This window comes from Vidua macroura, chromosome 8, assembly GCF_024509145.1.
Source record: "Vidua macroura isolate BioBank_ID:100142 chromosome 8, ASM2450914v1, whole genome shotgun sequence".
Lineage (NCBI taxonomy): Eukaryota > Metazoa > Chordata > Aves > Passeriformes > Viduidae > Vidua > Vidua macroura.
The window spans coordinates 28,975,774-28,993,419 of record NC_071578.1 but is presented as its reverse complement, the minus strand read 5'-3'; the positions used below and the strand labels follow the sequence as shown (position 1 = coordinate 28,993,419).

The 17,646-nt window shown below is 39.3% G+C and overlaps 1 protein-coding gene and 1 long non-coding RNA gene across 2 annotated transcripts in view; both read left to right on the top strand.

Annotated features, from left to right (window-relative positions):
* Window positions 1-11,010, top strand: part of CCDC6 (coiled-coil domain containing 6) — a 49,017-nt gene extending 38,007 nt beyond the window's left edge. Inside the window, exons 7-9 of the mRNA XM_053983932.1 lie at window positions 2,032-2,132; window positions 5,892-6,016; window positions 8,347-11,010. Coding sequence (XP_053839907.1) covers window positions 2,032-2,132; window positions 5,892-6,016; window positions 8,347-8,538 — 418 coding nt within the window. The 3' untranslated portion in view covers window positions 8,539-11,010. The remainder of the gene's footprint in view (window positions 1-2,031; window positions 2,133-5,891; window positions 6,017-8,346) is intronic.
* Window positions 11,011-12,153: 1,143 nt separating this feature from the next.
* LOC128810795 (uncharacterized) lies at window positions 12,154-13,832 on the top strand. The gene is made up of 2 exons (XR_008438132.1): window positions 12,154-13,150; window positions 13,272-13,832. It is a non-coding gene; the product is annotated as an uncharacterized LOC128810795 (long non-coding RNA).
* The last annotated feature ends 3,814 nt before the right edge of the window (window positions 13,833-17,646 follow it).

Below are 17,646 nucleotides of genomic sequence, written 5' to 3'. Positions count from 1 at the left end.
CTGTACTTTTAAGAAATTGTCATGTTTGATTTTTTTTGGTACTACAAAGTAGTACCAAAAACAACTCCAAAGTAGTACAGAACAACTCCAAATAAAGTATTTGCAGTGTAAGTAGTAGAAAGCAAAGTGAAGGACAAAGCAGGCATTAGTAGTTAGCATGAGAAGATACAAAATACTTGTGGGACTATGTGCAATCATGATTTTAAAATGTCAATTTCTGTCAGCTACATCTTCCTAAAAATGATGGTGGTGATGGGTCAGCTATCCATTTCTTTCAGTTGCGTTCTGTTAGCTGATGATAATTATTGCTTGTAGCTGAGGGTAGGTGAAGATGCTTTCCTGAATGTAAAGGACACAGCTCTCCCAAAGCCTCTTTCACCAGAACAGCAATTTGTCTTAACCCTCCATGCTATTCTTTAGAGTAGCAGGGTGATACCTGAAACCAGGACACATGCTAATGGGGTGCTGCTGTTCCACATCACCTGAGCCAGGTAGTGGGATGACTTTGAGGAAATTCTATTTGTGTAGAATGCAAGGGGATTAAATCAGAGATGCTGCCTTGCTGGAACTCACACACTGGTCTGCATTGGAGCCCACTGTGTGTTGCAGAGGTAGCTCAGTTCAGTTTAACTAACCTTGCCACTGGCAGCTCTTTTAAAAACTTGTATATTTAATTAAACCCTAATTTATTAGTTTGTTAGTTTTCTGTTGTTCTCTATTGCAGCTACTTTTATTACCTGATCTACCCAAATTCAAACCAACTTTGGTATTACTACAGTGTACTGCCTGTGCTAGGGCATGTGGCTTTTTAACTCTGAATATCCTGGTTAAAAACCAGCAAGATGCAGTATCAAAATGTTTCAAATAGTCTATGGACAGACTTCAATGTAGTCATTGTGACTTCCATCAAATAGAAGTAATTTTAATGCTATTACATGTTACTGAGTTTTTTTATTATAATGGGGAAGTAAATGCAGCTACTAAGAATTCCTGAGAACACACTGGTAGAAGAGGAGACAATTAAGTCAAAGGGCTGTTAAGTAGCAAATTTGGCCTGCTGCTCTGCTGTGTCCAGTAAAGAAACACAGCTGAATCTAATAACATAAACCCATGTGCACTGATTTTCAGTCACATGGAGGAGGTGAGCAGGGAGGCATCTAATCTAGAGAGTGACTGAAAAATCTAAGTGGAGTGTGCCTAATCAGCTCAACCTGAGACTACCAGCCTAGTGCTGTGGGGAAAAACCCCACAAAATCTCTTGAGATAAAAACAGTGAGTGGCAATTAGGACCAATCGGTGTTATTATTTTATATAGCACTTGATATCTGTGAAGAAGCTTCACTGTAGTCAGTGAAAGAAGGACAAATAAATATCACTAAAATTATTACAGCTGGGGAAAAATGCCTTGCCTCAGGTTCTGATCAGTTTATCATAGTGAAGTATGGGATGTGTCTTGCAACACAGCCTGGAAGTACCTTTAGTGAGGTACCTTTAGTGGGTTGAAAATGTCTCTCTCTTCCAGTGGCAGAAGATGGGATGAGCAAATGTTTAAATGTTGGGACCAGAGGGATTCAAGTAGGACCCAAAACATGTTTTTAATGCTATGGCTGATCAGCTGTTGGAACAAATTGTTAGTACTTTAATGATTTCTTCACCCTTTTTCATGATTTCAGATTAGTGCTGAATGCCTTTCTGGAAGATACACTCCAGCCAGCCAAGCTTTTGAGTTCAATGTAGAAATGATGTGTGAAGTGCAAGAATGTAGAATGGGTCAGATTGGACATGGTTTACATCTCTGACCTTAATACATGCTATTTAATCATATACTACTTATATGGTTTTAACTGCAAATGCCTAAGAGAAGTCCAGCTGCTTCCGTGGAAAGTTAAGCCAGTGTCAGCAATGACAAGAGTTCCTGTCATGACTTCCTAATGTGATTCTTATGGGAATTGAAAAAATCACAGTGAAACATTTAAAACATGGCACATTTTAAAAGGTTTGATCTAATTATTCTTTGCCTTTTTTTGTTAGATATTTTAATGAGATGTCTGCACAAGGATTAAGACCTCGCACTGTGTCCAGTCCTATCCCTTATACACCCTCACCAAGTTCTAGCAGACCTATATCACCTGGTAAATATTTAACCCAGTTTCTAAAATTATTGTATGCATCACATAGTAACGTGCCCTATTAATATATTTAGGTCAGTAGCCTTTCAAATCTAGTTTGGAGAAAAAAATCCTGCATCATAAATGCAAGAATAGTTTTGCCTTAGGTGTCTTCTAGTGCAGCATGTTCTTGGATGGTGACCAGATATTCTATATTTCAGATCTGTGGACAGATATTGAAGATCAGTTAAGTAGCTATCACTTGAACTTTATTTCTTTTTTGCTCTTTTTTTCTCTCTTGCTGTCTTTTTTTTCCCCCTCCCTTCCCACACAAGTTGTGCAACAGGACACATCATTCAAATGGATTTCCAGAGTCTGATGAAGAACTAGTAATGAGACTGATATTGTGCTCTGAATCAAAACTTCTTAGAGAAGTTTAATTTTGAACATGTTGGAAAAAAAGTCAATTTTCGTTTCTCTTCAGTAGAGAAATTACTTTTGTACTTCTGCTATTTTCTATTATTAAACAATAACTGTAAAATTAATAATTCCTGTCTCACATACTTTGTATAACAGAGGCAAACAAACCTTTTCTGAGTTTCTAATTACTGAATATATTTTAAGTCAAATGAAATGCATTTGTGTTACTAACACATTTATTGACTGAAATTTAAAATCCCTTAAAATTGCAGTTGAATATTCATTGCAAGTTGTTGACAGTGGGTGTTACATGGTGCTCACAAAAACCATGTACATAAAGAAGTGAATTGTGCGTGCCTGGCTTTCCCACGCTCACCTCTAGAACCTGCCAGGCAGATGAGATGTGCTCTGTGTTGACACAAGATAGGAATGAGACATTTTATTACACAGGTCTGCTAGAACATATTAAATGTCTTTAGATCCTTGAATTTTCAAGGTTGACTGTGGTTTCTCAAAGTACCGTAAACAATTTTCATCCAGGTGTCGCATGTGTGCAAACCAGCTATGGCCGTAAGCCATGTTATGGTGTTAGAGATGAGTAGTGTGACTATGAGTTTTCAGAAGGTTTTTGCATTTCTGAAATGAGTTAAATGACTTGACTTTCAATGTTTTGCAAGGTGTGTTACCAAGAAAATGATACACATTTTCTTATCCCTTTCCTGTAATTGGGTGTACAGCAGTGTAGTTGTGCCAACAGCTGCTCTGGAGGAACAGCTCCTTTGTTTGTGGTTCTCTGTGTGCAGCCTTTGTAACAGTACAGTGTCCAACTGCAGGTTGGATCTGCAGTCACACAGGGGTTATAACTACAGCTCTGTGTGGGACAGATTACCTGCTAACTTACACGCTTGCATCTTACATTACTTAGCAATGCACCCTGTTTAGGTGCTGATGTGCCAGTGCAGGAGAACTCTGTCACTTTATTCCTGCACTGAGACTGGAGTGCATTCCTTGTTCCCTGTGAACTTGATTTCCGATCAGTAGTTGATACAAGAGTGAGAATTTTATCCTACGGACAGAGGATGCTGAAACACACTCTGAAGCACAGCTAAAATTATTGTTTCTAACAGAGGTTAGGAGTTTGGAAATTTTGGTGTGGTAAATGTTCCAGGCTAGCTTGTCTGCACAGGCAGCTGCATTAATCTTCTTTTCATCTGATAAATTAATATCAGCAGTTGGGAAGTGTCAGACTTCAGAAAAATAGAAGCTGCAGTTTGTTAGAGAACTAATAAGATCAACAGGGAATTTTTTAGAGCTGTCTGGGATAAATTAATGCAGTAATGGATGAAAACAAACAGGTTTTGAGAGTATTTTGTATCTAAAGTAGTACAGTAAGATGGTGCCAGAAGTATCAGCACAGAATAATAAAACAGCTGTACGTTGCATCAAGTATTTGTATGACTTGGCATATTTCATTTGGGAAATGACGTGCCTTGAATATGTGGAAGCAGAATTTGTAACCAGTTAGAAATGCTGTAATTTCATGTGGATAGCTGATTGAATGGATCTGATTCTGGCTTCTGAATCCCAGAGTCTTTTGTGCCTGCATGGCTCGGGTACTACTTTTGAAGACTCTTTGAAGCTGAGATACTGCTGAGATTTCTAACACAGATCACTGTGGTAGAAATCTTCTAGAACTTTGAAGATAGTGTAATTACTGCTGCTCCTAGGCAGCTGGGGATTAGTTGTTCTAATTACCAGTTAGTCTTCAGTGTAGGTACTGTTCTGTGCTTTGCCTCTATGCTAGATAGATGTGTGGGGCTGCAGAGATGAACTATCCTGAATGTATGTGCACTGCTCTGGCTTTGTTTCTTTGGCTGCCATGTAGACTTGCATTTGTCAAGCTTGTGGAGCTGGATTATTCCAAAGCAGTTCAGAATTGCCACGTTACAGAGGTGGCTCTGTTTTGCCCATTATTTCTAGGCTCTTACCTCTGACTGGCTGCCTTGTCACCTTCCTGAACATTGACTTGTTTCTATCCGTGGTGCTTACAAAAGCACTTAAATATAACACATGTGCTCTACAGATATTTCGATTGTATAGTCAAAAGGCAGATTAGTTTTGTTGTTACTCCATAGTGGCAGGGATTCCATGGGAGTAACTTGTAATTTGCACCAGACATACATCGACAATGTAACAGAATCAAACAGAATTGAAGGAAGCACAGGGAGTTTTTGTTTATATGACTTCATTAGTGATCTGAGGCTTGTTCTGTTTTCTCATCCAGATCTTGTCTCATCTCTTGTAGTCAGAAACACAGGTGCATGCAGACAGGGATGATGCTGGGTGTTGCTGCAGGGACATTGTTCTGTATTGGTTAGTGTGAAAACTGTTAAATCCAGTGCAGTGTTATAAAAGTTTTAATAGGCCTTCAGAAATGTTTTTCCATCATTATTCTCCAAAGCAGTTGCTTGAGTCTAATTGAAACAGCTGAGAAAAGTCCTGTCTCCTTCCTTATGATATTTTTGTCAAAAAGCAGAAAGGAGCAAAAGGTTTTGGAAAATGTGCTCTTTTGAGAAACTCAAGCTGTTCAGAATGCTTTAGGTGTGAATGTGTAGCATTTGGCAGTTGCTGTTTCTGTTTTCCTTGGTTAAATGGAGCTATACAGGAACTCTGCATTTTTATAATTGAGTTCTTATAAAAAGGAAATACTTGAATGAAAGAATTAGATATTGGCAGTTTTGAATATTGGGCTTTCCTAAATGTAGATAAAACAAGTTTTAATTTTAAATGTTAGTTACTAGCCTAGTCCAGCTAGTAACATTTCCCAGGATGTTTTAATTTCCCCGCCCCAAAGATCTTTAAAATCCTGAGGCAAAAGAGAAAGAAGCCTCGGTGCAGATCTGGTATTTCTTGGAGGAGCCACCTAGATCCAGGTTTTTTGTGGAACCTCATTGTGACCCAGTGCTAGATGGCTTCTCTAGGCTCAACCTCTCTGCTTCTTCAGACTGTCTGTAGTTCAGGGAGCCATTTCCTCCATGGAGAAATGGAACGCTGAATGGAAATACTTATGGACTAGAACTAAGCTACTATGGGAGTTTTACACCATTTATATTAAGTGAAAAGTTATGTTTAACATTGTATAATGTATGTTTGAAACATATGGTAGTATGCTACAGGAAAAGAAAATAAATTAGCATCATAATTCTCAGTACAATTAGTATTTTCTAGATGGCTAATCTGTAGTACTTACCAGTTTTTAGGCTGTCATTGATTCAGAACCAAAAAAATCTAAAAAAACCCCTCACACATTAGTTTTTAATATCAAACAAGAATGTTGATGTTACCTTGTTTTAACAATTTTAGGTCTGTCATATGCAAGTCACACAGTTGGTTTCACACCACCAACTTCACTGACTAGAGCTGGAATGTCTTACTACAATTCCCCAGGCCTTCATGTGCAACATATGGGACCATCCCATGGTATTACAGTAAGTATTTAAATTAGTAAATACTTGTTACCAGTATAGTTTGGTTTTTGGAAGTTATGAGTGATTGTCCTTAAACTTTTTTACAAAACATTTTTGTAAATGTTTGTTTTTGTCTCCTTACTCCAAGATACCTATTGCTGCTTTCTTCAACCCTGATTTTCCTCTTCACCCCTCAGAAACTGATTCTTTTTGGAGAACCTTGTTTTCTGCAAAAGAATAGGATGTGTTATCATCTTAAGGACAGTAATAGGTATCATCTATGGATCAGAGGCAGGGTGTGAAAAGTGATGTTCTAAGCTACTAAGCCTATCCCAGGAAGTAAAAACATTGCTTTCATTTTTCTCCTAGTCTCCACCATCTGACGGATGAGTCATCTGAGGTTGCTTCAAGCTCAGGTTTTCTTCAGGATGACACACAATGCTACCATCATGTCACTGTAACAGGCAGTTAACTCTTATTTTCTATTGTCATTGGCAAAGAAGAAAGCTAATATAAACATTTGTTAGGGAAATTTCTATATCTTTCAACTGAATTTATTTCCTTTTTACCTGCGATGTTTGATGCATTTCCACTTCATTGTGTTTCTTCTAAATACTTGTGGAGTTTAATGAGCAAACAAAGCCTAAATATTAACCATATGGCAAAAATACCTTATGGTTGTTGTATCAAGACAATTTTGATTTTTCTCAGCAGGTATGGTAGTATGTAAACATTCGTCAAGGTTTTTGCTTATACTTGTCATTCTCAGATGTAAAAACGTATTTTAATAGAATTTTTAGTACAATGCTAAATTATGGGTGCTTTTGGTTTAGATGAGTGTGCAAAGGTAATTGTTATAATTTCACTGAGCTATGGTGGGTGGGAACACTGCAATGGTAGGTAGAACAGAAAGGAAGCTGGGGCTCAGCAGGAAAATAGAATTCTGGTTGGGGCTCGCCCATGGCTGTGTGTCACATAAGTTAGTCACAGGAACATCTTTATGCTTCTAGAAAACATGGAAACTAACTTTATAAATGACTTTGTCAAAGAACTTGCTCTCTTTAGTCTCTGTGAAATACTACTTTTTCTGAAACTCTAAATGAATTGAGTCACTATGAAAAAGATCATCTTGAGAACAAAATACTAATTGTTCAGAGAAAGGTGTCGACAAGCAGCTCATGGGTTTGTCTCCATACTGATACCAGGTCCCCTACTTACATGTATGCAAATGCAATAAACGATACTAAGTGTTTCAGAGGCATCAGTCAGTTTTTAAGAATCTCTTGGGTTTTACATATAAGTTTAATCTATTGTACATAGTTGTGCAGAAAAATAGATACAATATATTTGATTTGACTAAACTGCAGTTTTATTCTTGACTCTTCATTTTTGATCTCCATTGCAAAATAAATTTAACTTTACCTGTAGCGCATTTGATATAGAATTGTAATCATGCTTCTCCCCAGAGCTGACCACCTGTGGTCGATTAGTAATTATGGGTAGATTTTTTGTCAGGCCATGAGGTTGTTGATTAATGCTAACCAGATAGGTAAGTAATGAGCATTTTTGTTTCAAAAGTGCAGAAGTTAGTGTTGTGGAGTGTGATTTCTATTTTTGCATTGCTAACATTAAAGATGATCCTTCTCCCCATGCCCCTCAGTTTGTAAAGATAAAGTGGGGTTTAAGTCTTCCTGTTTAAATGTACCAGTTGTTGAAAATCTGTGATTTCGGTTGAGGGGGTCTCTCTAACAACTGCTTCACTCCTGCAGCTCAAAGCATTGGAATATTTTTTTTGTTCTCCAAAGAACAGCTTGTATTATGCTTTGGTTTTGCTCCAGTGTGTGGGCACTGAGAGTCAGAGAGCTAGGGATTCTGGGCAGACTCTGATACTCAAAGCTTTCCCAGCCACGCTCAGGTACCGCATACTTGCACCTCACGTGCCTGCAGCATGAAGTCAAGGGTTCCTCAGCACCTACTGGTTGGGCAGGCACAGCTGGGAGGTGCTGTGCCTGCAGCATCTCATTTCTTTTTAGGTTGCTGGTCATCACGGGTAAACATATCTGCAGGACATGTCTTGTGTTCATTTCCTGCAAGCTGACAGGAAGGAATGCATTTTCTCTTTGATGTCAAGAGTACTTCCCCTTTCCTTTGCTACTCCATTTCAGAGGAAGATTTATTTTATGTAAAAGTTGTATTGTGACTCCTGCAATGTTTTGAAATTTCTTCTTCCCACGTAATTGTTCAGACTTCTTTTTGTGATTTTTTTTTTTTTTCCTTTGCCAAGATTAGAGGACTTGCACCTAACATTTTTCAGGAGTGTGTTAAACATAATTTCAATATTTGTTCTGCAGAGGCCTTCACCACGAAGAAGTAACAGCCCCGACAAATTTAAACGTCCCACTCCTCCTCCTTCTCCAAACACGCAGACCCCAGTGCAGCCACCTCCGCCACCACCTCCACCACCTGTGCAACCTCCGGGCCAACCCGCGGCATCGCAGGCAGCCAATTTTCAACATTCAGTGCATCCCTCCTCTCAGCCTTAGTGCATGTGCTCAGCAGTCTCTATGTCAGAAGTGGACTCATAACACGGAGCAGTTTACTAAAGCCAAAGGCTTACTTGGCATATTTGGATTTGACTTATTTGCACTGAGGTTATATAGGCTTCACTGTTAATTGTGTTGTAAACGTTTGTATAAAATGCAGCCAGTGTTGTGGGTCTACAACACTAACTTAACAAAGTTTTCCATCAGTGTTTACTTGAACTACATGTATGTCCATTCTCTGGCTGGAACATTTGCTACTCTGTTTGGTAATACGGCATTATGTCGTTTTGCTTGGCTCCAAAGCTTCATTTTCCTGGCTTTTAGGTTTGTAAAATTAAAGGGATACCTTTTTATATTTTTTCATGACAATTTGCAGAAAATGAAAGGCATGATGGGCTACGTGATAAATTCTGAAATATTACAGTGTTTACCAAGCTTATTGAAGATCAGCACTATGTTTCAGTCATTTAAAATATCAGCTTCTAGTGCAAAAGTGAGTCAGACACCCTAATCAGTGCCCAAGACACAAGCTCTCTGGTATTACATAGCAAATAAGCTTAATTCACAGAGGACACATCCATACTTCTCCTGTTTAAAAGCACCTCAAACATATGGTACAGTCAGAACTTTACACTGAGAGAACTGGCTTGTTGGAGTCTGTGGAATGTACAATTCGTGGACCTTAAGATTTGATGATGTCACTTGACATTTCTGTTAACCTGTAAGCTGCCCATACCATGTGCCCTGTCACGCTGACTGTAGGGGAGTGTGGTCCTGCCCACAGGTTACTGAGAGCTGATTCAAGTGTGTGCTCTTGGATTTTTTTGCTGCAGAAGGCGATGTGATTGTAGAGAACAACTGATGATAATTTCTTTCTCGTTAAAATATATTCATTGTGATGCCCCTGAAGCAAAGTTTGAACAGGTATTTTAAATGTTCAAAAGTCTCTTAGAAAATGAGATGAGCATAGAGGAATATATTGGCCTAACAGCCAAAACTTTGTATTGCTTGGTAGAAACAGAGTACAAGAAAGTAGCACAAAATGGCACTAATGAATGCTTCTTTAGCAGCCTAAGCCGGTACAATGTATAAAGAAATGTATTCCAAATACATTCTTTCCATTCATTTAGCACAAATAAATGGGTTTCACTTTGCAGTGGAACAAAGTGTCACTTCTTGATATTGACATCCTACTCGGTTACATTTTTCCTGAGGTTCCTGTTGAGTACTGGGGTTTATATATTATTGATAATTTTAAATGGTTTACCTCATATATATGGATATGTGGGCCATGGAAAATGACAAGAGAATGTTTATTTTATGAGAATATGTATCTGGCTATAATCAGAGCAGAACATGAGTAATTTATCTTTTGTTTACAAAAGTTTTTTTGACATGCTTAATGCTTTATTAAGGACATTTTTAAGAAGGAAGTACAGCATTCTGGTAGTATACTAACACTTGTACATATAATGTCATGTTTGCCGCTCACCTATTCAGTCAGAATTGCAAACTGAAAATCTTTATGAAAATAGTGCTCTAAATCAAAGTTGTAAGTTAAAATAATGTTGTAAAATGTTCTGCTTAAGGCAAAATTAGAATTTCTTCACTGTAGCTATGTAGTTTCAGCTCTGAGAGAATTTAGAGAAATGCATATATAGTCTATTACACTTCTTAAACCAATATGGGATCAAGTGCATTATCAAATTACATTACATTAATTATGGTAGTTACTCTCCAGTAAAACGATTCTCAAGATTGTGACAGACCTAAAATTTGACTACTACTTCCACCATAAATAATTGACCATAGTAGATGCTCAGCTTTCCATAGAGGAAACTCAGCTGTGAGCATTATAATTAAACAAGTGATAGGATTGAATGAAAGTGACAGATAGTCAGAGGTGGGACTAAGGTCAAGACAGGATCAGCTTAGTTTGATGCTTTTGTAAACATAAGACGAAGAAAAAAAATATACTCTTTATTAAGTAGGATTCCAGCTCAAGTATCCCAGAATTTGAATTGGTGCCCTCCTTTCTGAAGTGCTTTGAGATCCTTGGATGTACGGCTCTATGGAGGGCATTCTCGTGGTGGTAGCACAAATGTGGGTGGAAAGGGAAGAGCCTTTGATGGGGTTTTAAGATCTCAAAATGGAAAATTGCCTAGAATAATTTACATTTGAAGCATATTCCAAAACTGAATTTGTGTAACCCAAGTTCAGCTGCTGTTATAAAGTGTCTTAGTGAACTTTCCTTACTGTTCCAGTGGGACTATTACCAGAAGAAAGTAAAGAACTGACAAATGTATACTAAACCTTGAAAGTGTAAAAAGGCACTAAATTGGCCTTATCGAACTAAGAACGTTGAACAAACATTTGCTTGCAATCAGAAATGTTAAACTCTATTTGTAGACTTTTTGAATAAGATGAGAAATTGTGCACAACCATCTCCTAATAAATGTAAATGGATTTTCAGTTTTCCTTGTGAATTATAGTCATGAATTATGATTCTGCAGCTGTGATTTTATCAGATCTGTAGACTGGAGAAACTCACTTGACAGTGAGGTCCAGCTCACTTTGAGGGCTTAAGTGCTTTGTTTCTCTCAGAAGCACCTGGGTGGTTTTCTGGCATCCTTTTCATCACTAATGCCTCTCAGTTGCACACTGCATTGTCACTAGTTGTGTAAGTCCACAGAAGTGATTTCCAGCTGTGTGGAGCATTTTGTGAACATACCCCTTCACAGCTAAAGATTAAAAAAAAATAAAATCTACTTTTCAGCTGTTTCAGCAGTGCTTTCCTCTCTGACAATCAAGCAGCTTTCTTTTTGTATTTTCTCTCAAGGGATCTGGCTTGGACACTGGAATGCAGCTGATACTCTGTAGAGCATTAAGAGTTTATTTTATCCACGATTTGTTCCACGGAAGTTCTTTGGAAGAAGAGGTGGGACTGTATGGAGGTAGTCTTCAGCTAAAAGCCAGATAAGACTGTTTTAATTACATGTACTCTTCTGAGAGCATATTCCCAAGGGCAGAAAATACATCAGTTTTTCCAGAAAGTGTTAGTGCTTTTCTATTGGCAATTGGTGTACTGGAGCAGTGCAGAACAGGATTCCTTCTCTGTTAAAATATTTTCATTTAGGAATCCAGCTGCCTGGGTGGAATCCCTGTGCACTTCAGCTGAATGAAAAATGCAGTCTTGGAAGCAATGAAAATGAGAAAGCTTCCTGGGATCTGTGAAAGTTGCACTTGTACAGACTACATGCACTCTGTTAAATAAATGGAAACTGATCATGGAGACAAATAAAAGAGCCTTAAATAGTTTGTCAGTCAAAGAAACAGAGTCTCTCATCCTCGGTGTCAATTATTGCTTTGCTAAGAGGATGCAGCCAGGGACCTTGATTGAGTTTTACAGTGTTTTTCCTGATCCTAGTGCTTAGTTTTACAAGCAGTACAAATTCTAATACTGTTCAACGCTTTCTGATGTTTCCTTTTTTTCAGTCATGGCAGTCTATTTCTTTTTGATCCTTGGGAGTCTACAGAGCATGGACTATGCAGAGCATATTTCTCCAGTTCAAACCATCTCATAAGAAACCAGAAGGTTTATGAGTGTAAGCTATAAAATTATAATGCATACATATGTTACAACAACCTCCTTGAGAGGAAAGATCTCTCCTCTTAAAGAGAGAGCAGACAGAGCCCCTGAATACCAAATGGACTGTATGCATAGAGGCAATCTGGTTTCCTCAGTTCCCTGAGGAGCAGAATTCCTCTCCCAGCCTTTCTTTTTTTTTTTTTTAATTTGGATCAAGGTTCTTAAAATTGTAAATTATTTTAAATTTCACATCTCACTATAATAAGTACTCAGGATACCTTCATGTTAATTTTGGGTAGCAACCATTAGTCCCAGTACAAGCAGAGTTTGAGTCAGTGCCACGGTGTAGACGGGAGGAAGTCACTGAACATGGCAGAGCGTGGCCTTTACGATGCAGTTAAAGTGGGAGTGTGTGCTCATATAATGATTTATTTTTCTAAGCAGCTGGTTTTGGATTTTAGGTGTGTTCTGAAGAGGAGATAAACTGTGGAGTTTGGCACTGCATTACAGCTAGCTGCTGCTACTTTAGGGAGAAGAGTGCTTGTGCCTGTTCCACTAGTTGGGCTCCAAAGAAAAGTACTACCTCGTCTTTCAGTTGGGATGATGTGGCCACAGGGTCAGCAGAAATGCCATTGCTGTGTTAAGTTTTGTTCTGCATGTATTACCTGGATGGGAGTCTTTCCTCACTGGAATGGGGCTCCAGAGGTTATAAAGCTTTTGTAAAGGAGGAGTGAAGAGTTAGGACAGATGGTTGAAGGTTGAGTTTGTGAAAATTGTGTCCCTGTAGTAAAATTGCTGCTCCAAGTGCTCTTTTTCTAGGCCTGGAGATTGCCTGTATTAAAACTGTTTGGGGGTGGGGCGGGTGGGTTTTTTTTTTTTTTTGTGATTTCCATTGAAAAAATGCTGTGTTGCAGTTCTTCAAGTTTATGACATTGGTATCTAATTGAAAAACAACAGCAAAAAATCACAAAAAGCAACTCCCCTTTCCACAGAAATATTGGAAGTAGTCTTCTGTGTGCAAAGGTGGGTTTTCTCATGATAAAACATAATTCTGTATCTATAAACTGAGATGTTTTATTCTAGTGGTAAAACCTAAGCTGTCCAAGGCACTTTACTTTGTGATTGCTGACTTTTGTTTTGGCAGGTGTTTCAGATGAAATCTAAGCCTCCTGTGGAGGAAGAAAAAAAATCACCTGACAGCTGTAGACTGTTCCTTTCCTGCAGAAATACAGAATTTTCCTCAAATGCAAGTGGAACAAGCATCCTTGAGCTTTTCTGAAGCTTGTATTTAATTTCAGTACCTTGGTGATTACTCTTGTATATTTAGAGAATCACTGAAGCCTCATTATCGCTTGATTGGGTGTCTAGCTGGTTGTTCCTATGCTTTTCTGATTCTAGTGAAGGAAGCCTGTTCGAATTTGGATCAAACAATGGCCAAAGTGAAGACTTGTTGAGCATGAATCCAAATGGTGACTTTAAGAACATTCACTATGTTGGTGTGGATCAGAGCTTATTGTAAAAACCTCAGATAGAAAGAAGTTTGGGTTTTTTTAGCAGGTTACAGTCTATTCCTGTACTAGCTGTATTATTGCTTTTTTGTATATCTCAAGGTGTTTACATATACTTGTAATTGTTATGATGTGTCTGTAATCAAGCTCATCTGTGCCTTCATGCAGACTCCCAATAAACACTTGATTTTTTTGTATTTACTTGTATTGAAGACTACTGGGTGGGTGTATATTTCCTTCTCTGTCAGCCTGTCATCACTGAGAAAAAGAGGAAGAAAAATGAGAACTAGGGGTCAGAGAAAAATGCATGTTTGTCTTTGTTTTTGCTGTCTTTGATTCTAGTTGGTCCATTCCTTGTGTAAAATGTCTGAGTGTGTAACCTGGGCAATAACCTGTTCACATAATAAAGTTTGCATAGGAGGTGCTCTTCACTTTGCATTAGGTGGATGTTCAAAGTACAAAGCATGCTTGGCTCCATCAGTTTTGCTTCTGTCCTGGAAGAATGTAGCTATATTTCTTGAATTATTATTGTGGGGAAATTCCAGAGTACCTTTCTGAATTAAACATGTCTGTTTTAACTTCTCACAGCTGCTTTCCATGGGAGTTCAGGCTTTTTTTTTTTCCACTGCAAAAGCTGCAGTATTTTTGGTCTTAGTTGACCTCCTTACCTTGAGGGTACTTTTCCTTGGGACGGTGAATCAGAATAGGAAAATAATAGAGTTTCATCTTTTTACCATTTTTTCTTAGTTCATAGGCACAGAGAGGCATATTAGTACAAAGTTACAGAAAACATCCTACGTGTTCTGAGTCAAAAGCTGTACATGGCAGGACAGCTATTTTTCTAATATGATATCAACTGTGAGGAGGAGAGAAGGCAAAAAATGTTTCCTTGCCTATGCTAAGGGGTGTGCTGTATATTCTGTAGCTCAGAGTGCTTTTGCTATTCCTTTGTAGTAGTAAAGGTCATGGTATCAGGTGCTGTCTGCCAGCTTTTCTTGATTGTCTTGTAATCACACCTGATTGTTCAATTAAGTCATTCTATGATTGATGGATTCAGTTATTTTCTTAATGGAGATCTGTCTTAGGAATCCACAGTAGATTTTGGTGTTTTGACATATTTTCTTAGTAAAACCTTAATCAGTTATTATATTTAATTATTTTAGAGCATGAGCCAGTGTATACTTTAGATTGTAAGCATTTGTGTAAATTGTGTGAGTACTTTGTTGTGCCTTTTGATGTTTCTGATTTTGTCATTTTTTTATTGTGTGCATTCATTCATCAGCTTAGCACAGAGGTCACCTGTGGCACACTCAGTAGCTTGTCTAAGTATTACTTGCTGTGTCTGGCTGTTTTGCCAAGATTCTGGGTTTAGATCTGAAAGTCTCAGAGGTACTTAACCTTATGCTGTGTTGTCTTGGGTGTTGCTAAGCTTGTTGGTTGAATCCACTTGTTTCTTTCCTGTCCAGCTGCTGCTCTGGCCTCTCTGTGACTGCTGCTCTGCTCAAGTCAGCACAGGCCTGTGCCTGCAATGGGAAGCTCTTCCATTCTTATCAGTGAAATCCTTGGGTTCTGATGGCTGCAAATTCCTGGGCGCCAGGCCATGGGTGTATTTCAGCCAATGCTAACCTAGCTGATCCGTGTTACTCTGCTCTTGGAACAGGCAGTGGTTCTTAAAAGGCCTTTATTCTCCTCACAGCCCTGCTGCACATGCTGAGCAGGCAGTTGTTCTGCCTGGCCCTGACTGCCACGGCTGGTGGGTCTGTGGACTGGGGCAATGAGCTGATGCTGTCTTTGTGCATGTCCTTTGTTTTCTGGCATTTGTCTGAACAGAAATGAACCACTTGAGCACTTTCAGAATAGCAGAAAAAAAAGGGAGAGATGACATGTTGCTGGTTTAAGTTCAGGTTGCCTCATCCAGGTGATCACTCCTTTAAGATGGTTCTTTTTTATTTCTTCCAGTTCTTGTACCCCTTTATAAAGGAAAGCAAGTTCCAAGCATTACAGGGGTTAACTTAGAAATCCTGGTAAACTGCTGAGAGTGAGAGAAAGAATGATGCATTGCACAGCAAGCAATTTTAATAAGCCTAATCCTTCCTGAATGTAAAGGTGCTGGCTTGGCTATCAGTCTGTTTCACGTGCTTCTGAGACTATTCTGTACCTTTCAAAGTACACAGCACAGCCATCCTACAGCAGCAAGAAGAGGCTGAGGTCAGTCCTGCATTTCCCAGCTGGAGACTGAAGGTATGTATAAAGACTGTTAGTTCACTTGGATGCAGAAAACAAGAAGTACAGTTGGAAGGTCTGAGATGGGAACCTTGAGGCTTTTGAGCCTCAGGGCTGTTGATGAGAGTCATCTGTGTTCCAAATGCTGTATATCAGTGAAAATGCTCTACACCATGTCCCGTAGTTTTTTTCTCTTAAGCCTTGAACATAGCCTGGCATGTGAATTTAATGAAACCAACAGTGATCTGTGGGAGTCTCAAGAATCTGTGGTGTGACCATCTGGCATTTTTGGGGCTGAACTTAAGAAGTGTATGCTGCTACCTCCTTTCCCCCTCAGTCCCTGTAGGCACCCTGGCTTCCCTCCTGTTACTGAAGGCCCCCTCAACCTGGCGTGAAAAAGCAGTGTTGTGACCTGGGCTCTTGCCATGCTGGATCTGAGTGCTTTTTGACAGTGCTGAATGAAACAGGGTGTAAAATTCACTACTTTTCTAGTGAATTTTAACACTATCTTGGCTGCCAACAGCAAATATTAAATGTAGAAGAGGTCAAGAATAAATGCTTCTATCTTTCTGCCTTGAGATGGGAATTTTAGATCTGCTGTGACTTTTTTTTTTCCACACTTCCTAAAAATCAACCTGATTTTTCTGTACCTATTCAACATTGCTACCTACTTCTGCTTATTTTCTAGTAGGGGAAAGAATTAAGGCTAATAACATGAAGCAGTTTTGCAGTTCAGCTGTGATTGGTACCTGACTTTCTTTGGAATATGCAGATTGCTCATCTGCATCACAAAATTAGGCAAATTGTTTTGGATCACTTGTATGTAAATTTTTGCAGTTGTTTTAATATGAAAAACATTGGATGGTTTTTGGAAAGATACAAAGCTGTTGGAAAGTGTCCAAGAGAGGGATGTGAAGGTGGTGAGGATCCTAGAGGGAAAGCCATGACAGGAGCAGGGCTCAAGTTGCTTGATCAGATCAGCTGAAGAGGAGGAGGCTGAGGGGAGAGCTCATGGCAGTCACAGCTTCCTCCCAGGGGAAGAGGAGGGGCAGGCACTGATCTCTGCTCTGTGGTGACACTGACAGGAGCCAAGGGAGTGGCCTGGAGTTGTGTCAGGCAGGTTGAGGTTGGATGTCAGGAGAAGGTTCTTTACCCAGAGTGTGGCTGGGCACTGGAACAGGCTCCCCAGGGCAGTGCTCACAGCTCCAAGGCTGACAGAGCTCAAGGAGCATTTGGACAACGCTCATGGGCACATGGTGTGATTTCTGGGGTGTCCTGTGCAGGGCCAGGAGTTGGACTTGATGATGCTTGTGTGTCCCTTCCAACTCCGAATATCCGATGATCGGAATTTTTGGTTTTTTTAATCAGTGCCATCTGGGTGTGGTTCCCCTTTCAGGGTACCTGCCCTGGGGTGGTGGCACCATGCTCAGGTACCCCTGGGCCCTCAGGCTGGATCCCAAGCTGTGGGATCTGTGGGGGGAGCTGTGTAATGGGGCTCTCCTCCATCACCCTTGGAGTGAGTAGGGATAAGTGGAAACTGGAACAGACTTGGCAGTAGAGAAATTAAAGTTCCTAAGTATGATGAAATCCTCAGCTGCAGTGGTATATATTTGCAAAAAAAAGTATTTCCACAGAAACTGTAGCTAGAAATGAGTTTCTGTGGATAAATGATTAAAGTGATGAAGGGTTTTAAACTTAATGTACTTTGTGTTGCTTTTGGTAATCAGGACATAGTTCTGTATAACTTTAAAAAATTTTAGTCACTTTTCCTGCACACAGATTTTTATA